This window comes from Palaemon carinicauda, chromosome 34 (assembly GCF_036898095.1).
Source record: "Palaemon carinicauda isolate YSFRI2023 chromosome 34, ASM3689809v2, whole genome shotgun sequence".
Classification (NCBI taxonomy): domain Eukaryota; kingdom Metazoa; phylum Arthropoda; class Malacostraca; order Decapoda; family Palaemonidae; genus Palaemon; species Palaemon carinicauda.
The window spans coordinates 46,506,300-46,516,299 of record NC_090758.1 but is presented as its reverse complement, the minus strand read 5'-3'; the positions used below and the strand labels follow the sequence as shown (position 1 = coordinate 46,516,299).

Here is a 10,000-nt window from a genome sequence, read left to right as displayed (position 1 = left end):
TCAAGTTGTTTTCAAAGGTTTCTTCTATGAAACTGGACTCTATAATGTTTCTTTCCACTAAGTTATTTGAATGAACCAATTTCTTTGCACCTGACCAATTAATAGGGTGATTTTTATTTCTAACGTGGGCGAAGAGTGCATTATTATCTTGAGCATACCTGACACTTTTCTTATGTTGTTCAATTCTCTTTTCTAAGGCTTTACCAGTTTGACCAATATAGTATTTTTTTTTTTCTTTTTTTTTGGTCAAACTGGTAAAGCCTTAGAAAAGAGAATTGAACAACATATATGTGTATATATATGTACATATGTATGTATATGTATATGTATGTGTATGTGTATGTATTTATGTATATCTGTATATGTATATGTATGTGTATGTGTATATATATATATATATATCTGTATATATATATATATATATATATATATATATATATATATATATGTGTGTGTATATATATATATATATATATATGTGTATGTGTGTGTGTAAATATATTTGTATGTTTGTGTATGTTTTGCTTATGTATTTATATAGATAAGGCTACCGCATTGACATATAAATAAACTGTACTGAAAGTAAAAAAAAGAAGAAAACAAGAATATACCCGCCACTAGAAATGACCCTTTTTAGCAGGTGTCTAACGAGCTTGGGGACTCCTCCTACTCAACACCTGAGTCAAGCCCAGGTAGTGGGTAAGGGAGTGTCATTGTTCTCTAAATCTCTATATGTATGTTTGTAGTTTTGCTTTCCCTATAAATTTTAAGAAACCTCTCTCAATAAATCAGTCCTCTGAGGAAGTATCACGAAACTAGTCAGGACTTAAGTGTATATTCCGTATTTTCATTTTCCCTGTGGTTCTTCTGCATCTGAGCATCACGTTTTCCTGGGATTTTTACGCATATATATATATATATATATATATGTGCTTGTATATATATATATATATATACTATATATATATATATATATAGATATATATATATATATATATATATATATATGTATATATATATATATATATATAAATATATACATATATATATATATATATACATACATAGTTTTTATATATATATATATATATATATATATATACTGTATGTACATTCTTAGAGCAATTCAAACATTTCAATTATTGAATTCCTTTTGACAGTGAATTTATTGAAATCAAGATTTGACTGAAGTTTCTATGAATTCATAAAATATTAAAAATAAAATACTCAATGAATAAAGTCTTAAAAATACAAATAATGGTCGATATATTTGTATGTATTTTTCATATTAATTAAGGATAGATATAACTTTTCTGCTATGCTGATATTATTACACATTATTGTTGTCTGACTATTAGAACGTAGTGAAGAAAATATCTAATATTATTCATATTCTTCTAAAATAGGTTAGTTATAATAGGATTAATAGTCTGATAATAGCATTATCTCTAAATTTTATAAAACATTGAATTTTTTCCAGTTTTCCCTCGATAAGGTCATAACTTTTCTTTTTTAAAGTTATTTAATCAATCAGTTACTTATTATATAAAGGCTGAAGACACAGTTTAGGGAAACAGAGGAAGCAATTAATTCCAAATTAAATTCATTACTCTATAATGATTATGATAAATGCTTGCTTGTCAGTTTGGATGACTCTATTGTTATTATCATTATTATTATTATTATTATTATTATTATTATTATTATTATTATTATTATTGCTTGCTAAGCTAAAAAAACTAGTTGAATAAGCAGGAAGTTATAAGCCCAATGGCTCCAAGAGTGAAAATAGCTCAGTGAGGAAAGGATACAAGGAAAAATAAAATATTCTAAAATATTCTAAAATATTAAAATAAATATCTCCTACATAAACTATATAAGCCTTAACAAAACTAGTGGATGAGAAATAAGATAGAATAGTGTGACTCAAGCAAGAGAACTCTAATCCAAAACAGAGGGAAACCATAGTACAGAGGCTATGGCACTACCCGAGACTAAAAAACAATGGTTTGGGTTTTGGAGTGTCCTTCTCCTAGAAGAGCTGCTTACCATAGCTAAAGAGTCTCCTCTACCCTTACCAAGAGGAAAGGGGCCACTGAACTATTACCATGAAGTAACCTGTTTGGTGAAGAAGAATTGTCTGGCGATCTCAATATTGTCAGGTGTATGAGGACAGAGGAGAATAGGCCAGACTATTCGGTGTATTTGTGTGTGTAGGCAAAGGGAAAATTAACCGTAACCAGAGAGAAGAATCCAATGTAGTACTGTCTGGCCAGCCAAAAGACCCCATAACTCTCTAGCGGTAGTGTCTCAACGGGTGGCTGGTGCCCGGGCCAACCTACTACCATCATTCATATTCAAGGAGATGACACAACAACAACAACAACAAATGCAACTGTTTCTAGGCCACTTCAGGACAGAGTCCTCAAACATGTCCTCATTCATGTCTGTGATTTGGCCATTTTATGACCACGATGGCCAGTTGGGAATGGTGGTAAGGGAGAGGTTATCCTTATCACTTACAGCAAACCAACCTAGTATTTTGGCCCTGGCTAGTACATCTTTACTGGGCATGGTGTTTAACAAACCCTATCACTAAGTTAAGGTATCTACACTCAGAAAGGGAAGAAATTCCTGTCAGTGAGGGTGATTCTATTCTAGTTATCAGAGGAATAGTGATTCAGTCTCTAAAATGGGGTTACTATTGAGATGATAATAAATGAATAAATGAATAAGTGATACCTATGGAATATGTAGATGACTGAGTATTTAATCAACTAATACATTGAGGAAATTGATGAATGTATTAAATAAATAAACCTAAATGCGTGACTCTGACCTTGATGAGGGACGTAGATATTCAGGTAGAGACAATCCTCACTCTGTCTCTTCAACGCCGGCTGGTACTTTCTCAGACGGTCGTACCTGTCCTTCGTCATCCTAGTGAGGGCCTCTGTCTCATTAGACAGATCTGGGAATCTCTGCGGACATGAAGGACCGAAGTGGGTGGCTTCATGAACACCCACCCATTGTGATAGCGCCCGCGTCGGGCTGAAGCGGTTGGCTCCTATGGGTGGCGTTGCATATGGGATACCCAGGTAAGTTGCTACCTGTAATTTTTCGTCAGTTACCTGCCGGTAGAAGCCACGGAGCTGTCCGTACTTCGTGGATATGGCGGGAGTCTTTGGAGGGCCTTCGCAAGAGGTCAGGTCACTTAGAATGGAGAAGTTTATCAAGACGGTCAATGAAAAAACGTTGGTTTGTTTACCTGGAGCAACGTTCCCGAGTTTCATTGTTCACGTGGTTCTAACACGAAAGACTAATAGTCATAAATGTTTTGGAAGTTTTCAATCATAAACGTTTTCTGAGAAATTCTTACTCGCTTCTAGGTGTCATAACCTTTGGTAACTTTATAATATCAAATGTTTTTAGTGAAGTTTTTCTCTTTATCAAAAGTTTGCAATATCGAGTTCCCAGATATTTTGTCTCTTTTAGGTATTATAATCCTTAGTAATTTGATGATATCAAATAATATTTGAGAAAAATATATTTTTCTAAGAAATTTATCAAAATCATGGAAGGAAATTTTTTTTTTTTTTAATTCATCTGCTTCAGTAAAAAACCACTTATAAATCACACACAGATAAATTCGGTCTCAAAAAATCTCTTCTCTTGTTATGAATGGGAGTCACTCTGCTTTTACAAACTCAGTTATGTCGAATAATGGCAATAGATTATTTATCTAATCTCTATCAAAAACTTCGTGTAGTGAAAACTAGTGAAAATTTAGATAAGGAAAAGTTGACATATTTTTATATGTGAGTGTTTATTTTTTTAACTCACTTGAATGAAATTAGATAAATAAATAGGTATATATATATATATATGTGTGTGTGTGTATATATATATATATATGTGTGTGTGTGTATATATATATATATATATATATATATATATATATATATATATATATATATATATATATATATATATATATATATATATATATATATATATATATATATATGAATGTCTTACTTTCCCAAAGAATGAACATCAATTATTTCCAACTTTTATTCTCTTCAGTCTCATATAACTAATTTCATGTAAATGATAAATTTATTAAATTCATCAATATTCCACAATACTTTCTTCTCTATGGTTAAAATTCATCATATATTTTGTGAATTCTTCTATAATTTGAATGTTTCTACAAAATTACCTTTATTCAAAGAAATATATTTTCTTATTCATTACAGAATATATTTCAAATGTTGTATTAACATAGAAAATCCATATATAATTTAGTAATGGCTATTAACTTTATATGTAGATAATAAGAATTAGAATAATATTAAATTAATATTCTTTCCAAATCATTACCAAATATATTCCATTTCAAATAAATTGGATATAATTTCCATTTTTCCAAGTATTTCTTTATAATCCAATTCATATGAGTTCCATCAAACGCTTCAAATTTAATCACAAAAGTATAAACAGCAAAACAATCTATCAAAAACTATTTCACTTTAATTCTTGAAATCCAACGTCTCAGTGGCACCGAGTTCAAGAGCGGACGAGATCAACAACCTGCCACGTTCACTGCCAACGCAACACTGACTGACACAGGTTCGCAGTGTTGCCATCAAAAATTTTCAGTTCCCGCTAGACAGAACCCTAAAATCCGCTATATTTGTGCTTTGACCCGCTAGATTTACAGGATATTCTACAAGAGCTTAAAAAAATCAACGCTAAGCTCTGTGTACCTCGTGTGTGTGTGTGTGTGTGTGTGTGTGTGTGTGTGTGTGTGTGTGTGTAAAATTGTATATAGTTCATACAGCTGCATCTAAACCTATATCTATCTATAAAAGCACACACATATATAATACACATGAATATTTCCTTTTCATGATAAAAAAGATGAGAGAAAATTTTATATGGAACTCAATACCCTATGTACAGACAGATAAATTCGATTTTTACCTTTATTATTACCCCTCACCCTCTTCGTGAACTTGCTTGTGATGTTCCTTCAGTGGAAGTGATGTATGTCTGTTTTGTTCCAATCATAATCAAAAGATCTGGTGGTACTTCATGATTAAAGCAGGTTTTTGCTGGTCTTTTTAGCCCCGAACGGATCCCAAGAATAGCATTCATCATTTTCGTTTGCATTCTATTTCTTATCTTATTTTCACAAGATTCATCTCGCTAAATATTCTTTCAACCTCTGTATTTGAATGAGGATACAGAACTTTCTTTAAGATAGTACTAGTCTTCGATCTCTTAATCGATGTAATTGATGGCATCTTGCTATCAGTGAAGCATGCCTTGCATACATCGGTCAAGTGATCGTTAGTAGATACAGTTGTATGTTCTGCTATAAACAATGAAAATACGTCCTTCTGCAATCTGAACTTCACTTGATTTTCGTAAAGGCTGAAATGGTATTGTAAACTGTCTTGCACTAGATGAAGCGGCATATGCCCTGTGTGTGTGTTTTATTTTTTTTTTTCTGTGATCTTTCAAGTCACATAACTTAGACACTAGAACGCACTGACAAAATTTACAATCTGGCTCACTTACACCACTTCCCTTCTTTTTTTTTTTTCAGTTAAATCAATGTTTTAAATCTTCATCTTGAATCCACTCCCTTCGAAATTTCGGTGTATATTGAGTCTTAGGCATTTTGAATTTAGATTCAATATACCTTTAGCCTTTAGTAGTCGCGATAGTCAACCTTAACCTACAAAGATTGGTGCGATTACACTAAAAATCGGTCAACGCTGGTTGGCAGGAATGAAATAAACTTCAGTAGGAATCATGAGTGATACCTGTATTGTATGTTAGTAGATAACTTTGCAGCAACTGGTACTTGGAAATACAAGCATCTAGTTTCGAAAATTATCTTGCAATTTGATTTTCGTGAATTGGATGGGAATAAAAATTAATGAAAACATGTTTTAGGAAAAAATCCAGAAAACCGATAAAATTTATCAAACTAACCTAATATTTCCCTCTAGCCACTGAACTAAATTTTTTCCCGCTAGATTGAAGCAAAAAGATCCAGATCTAGCGAGAAACTCACTAAAATGGCAACGCTGCCTGAGGTTCGTCTGTTGGCTGGTGGAGTTGCGTCTAGTTGGCTCCCTTGATGTGGCATCGGTTGGGGATTTTTGTTAAAAGATTATTTTCTTTATTATACCTCAGAGTAATTCTCTCTCTCTCTCTCTGTCTGTCTGTCTCTCTCTCTCTCTCTCTCTCTCTCTCTCTCTCTCTCTCTATCATCAATCTTCACTCGCTAAATTACAGTTATTCCAGCTTTGACACTGACATGATCAAAGTTGGATTTTAGGTAACAAACACTTGATGAAAATTTTTTGGTATTATAAGTTTTTATTTTTGTTTTGGAAAGCACATATTTACAAATACACAAAATCAGAAGTTTACAAACACCCATATACGCAATAGACACCCGTTTATATATATATATATATATATATATACAAATATATATACTGTATATATATAAATGTATATATACACATGTATATATATATATATATATATATTTATATGTGTGTGTGTGTGTATCTATTTATATATATATATATATATATATGTCCCATGGCAATTGAAAATGAGACATCGGAATATGGTTTTTTTCACTTAATACAGTAAGTTTTGTGAATACACTTTCCACAAATCGATAGTCTCAGATGATTTTGTGTATTTCTCCACTGTGATGGAAATATACTGTCACCAATAGGCTTTCAACACATTACCTAATGACACTTGGCACACGTCATCTATGACAGAGTTCAGTTGTCCCTCACCACAATGTGCGACAGTCAGAGTACTCTTAATAAAAAATGTCATTTATCGCACTGTATAAAACGCATATTTTGCAAACACCTCTCTCTCTCTCTCTCTCTCTCTCTCTCTCTTCTCTCTCTCTCTCTCGTTTCTTTTCAAATCCAAGCTATACCTCTATTTAAGCCTGGTAATTAACGCATATGAGTCATTCGACCTAACATATCCCATAATGAAATTGGAAGAGATGAAATACCTTTGCTTTGTGTTACAATTCCTTATGGGATTTTCAGGACTCTTATTCAGAGAATTACTTTCTTCTGTTATATGTAACTTTTAATATTAAGGAATGTTTAATAACTTTTCAATAGTAAAGTAACTGCACTATGCTAATACTTCCTTCGTAGCAGATTCCGTCTCTGTGATTGGATTTACTCATCGGTAAAACAGATAAAAATCTAAGACAAACCTGGTAGAGGAATGGAAACCAAATTTTTCTCTCTCCAATAAAAAAGAACATATACGTAGTATAGGGAGTTATTGGATCCCTTGACTGTCCATATAGGAATATTTTACTTTGTTCACATTTTCCTCTTTCCTCATACATATGTCAACACAAATATTACCGAAACAGATTTCTTCAATTGTTCATAGGCTAATTTCCTCTTTATCTATTGAGAGCAATGAGGGATGACACTCCAAAATCAAGCAAATGTCCCTCTAGTCTAATTGTGAAGTGTTATAACTTCTGTGCCCTGGTCTTACACTCTCTTCGGATAGTGTTCTCTTGCTTCAGGATACATTTTGGCACACTATAGTATGAGTATCTTATTTCACTCTCTCTCTCTTGTGTTTTTTTCAAGTTTTTCTTATACTTTATTTTATGAAAGATCCATTTCAATGTTGTTAATGTTCTAAAAGCAGTATATTTATATCCTTGTTTCCTTTCCTTGCTTAGCTATTTGTCCCTGTTGGAGCCCTTTTGCTCATAGCATCCTGCTTTTCCAGGTTAAGATTTTATTAATAATAATAATAATAATAATAATAATAATAATAATAATAATAATAATAATAATAATAATAATAATAATAATAATAATAATAACAGAAGTCTGTTTAATATGAAGAAAGAAATATGTTCACACATATATAAAAATGAAAAATATCTTTTTCAAAGAATTTTTTTATACTTCAAAATAGTCATCCAATTGAATAAGGTCCTCCATATTTTCATCACTTTTTTAATGTGGAAAAAAGGGAAAAAATTGTTTTTTTTTTTATCTTGGATAGATATATAGATAAGAATCAGCGTTCTAGAAATCGTTTATTATGAAAGGTTTCCTGGTTTGGCTTTTGTTTTTTTTTTCTTTTTTTTTCAGCTCCTATTCCGAAGTTTTGATGGCGTTTGTTAATAATGGTATTGATTATACTCAAGTTAAAAAAATATTACTTGTAGCTATAATAATACCAATATGCGTTAAGAAAAAATGTAAATATATTAAGGATACTAATGTTATTGATAAATTTTATAATAATAATAAAGATTAAAATAAGATAATGAAGGAAAAAAGGGGAGACTAAAGAAAAGGATAAAGTGGTAACAGAAAAAATAAATAAAAAGGAAAAGGGCCAAATTTGTCAAAATTTCCAAAAATTTAAGAAGAAAACAAAACCACCTTTCCAATTTTAAGATAATATAACAAAAGATGCATAATCTTATGGCAGTGGATTTGATTAAGAAAGGTTAACTTGTAACTATAATGATTTGAATTATAGATTAGGAAATGCAGGAGGGAAATCTAAGCAAGAATTAAGGGGGCAGCACAATTTGCTATGTTTGCTATTGGATAGTATATATATATATATATATATATGTATATATATATATATATATATGTATATATATATAAATATATATATATATATATATGTATTATATATATATATATATAGCCTATATATATATATATATGTGTATCTCTCTCTCTCTCTCTCTCTCTCTGTATATATATATATATATATATGTATATATATATATATATATATGTATATATATATATATATATAAAAATATATATATATATATATATACTGTATATATATATATATATATATATACTGTATATATATATATATATATATGCGTAAAAATGACAGAAAAACGTGATGCTCAGATGCAGATGAACCACAGGGAAAATGGAAATACGAAATATACGCTATTGACGACATAATATGTGTGTGGCCAGGAAATGAAAATTTAGATAACTTTTTTCTTATATTGAATAGTTTGGTACCATCAATAAATTTCACTATGGAGCTGGAGAATAATTGTACCCTACCTTTTTTGGACTGTCGCATACATAGATGTAATAATAGTCTCAGGTTCAGTGTATACAGAGAGCCAACGAATATCTCGGCATATGTCCATTATTACTCAAACCAAGGCAACAAAGTTAATAAATTTGTATTTACTTCTATGTTTTTAAGAGCATTTCGAGTCTGCAGCCCTGAATATATTGACGACAAAATAAATGGGATTAGAGCAATAGGTAAAAAACTGAAGTATCCTGAAATTGTGTTAGATGATGCCCTAAGAACAGCAAAAAAGACTTTTTTCGGTAATGATAACAGAAAAAACTACAACACACAAAATTTACTTGTACTACCGTATTGTAATTCTTTTAAAGAAATTCCCCAATTGTTAATAAACTTCAATGTAAATGTAGCATTTAAGAGTTATAATACAATAAAAACAGCATTAATAAAGAATTCTCCTGACATTAACAAGGGATATGTATATCGTATTCCATGCAATGCTTGTGAAAAATACTATATTGGTCAAACTGGTAAAGCCCTAGAAAAGAGAATTTAACAACATAAGAAAAGTGTCAGGTATGCTCAAGATAATAATGCACTCTTTGCTCTCGTTAGAGATATAAATCAAACCATTAATTTGTCAGGTGCAAAGAAATTGGTTCATTCAAATAACTTAGTGGAAAGAAACATCATAGAGACAGGTTTCATAAAAGAAACCTTTGAAAACAACTTGAATATTGGTCATGGAATGTATAAACTCGACGCCTTTATATGTAAAGAGATTTGTAAGCTATATAAAAAAAACATTAACCACCTAATGTAGAATTCAATGTATTGTGAATAATTAACGTCGCTGTGAAATTAATATTTA

The 10,000-nt window shown here is 30.8% G+C and overlaps 1 protein-coding gene across 1 annotated transcript in view; it reads right to left on the bottom strand.

The window, feature by feature from the left end:
- Nucleotides 1-3,437, bottom strand: part of LOC137626879 (fatty acyl-CoA hydrolase precursor, medium chain-like) — a 32,154-nt gene extending 28,717 nt beyond the window's left edge. Inside the window, 1 exon segment of the mRNA XM_068357863.1 lies at nucleotides 2,834-3,437. Coding sequence (XP_068213964.1) covers nucleotides 2,834-3,293 — 460 coding nt within the window. The 5' untranslated portion in view covers nucleotides 3,294-3,437.
- Nucleotides 3,438-10,000: the final 6,563 nt, after the last annotated feature.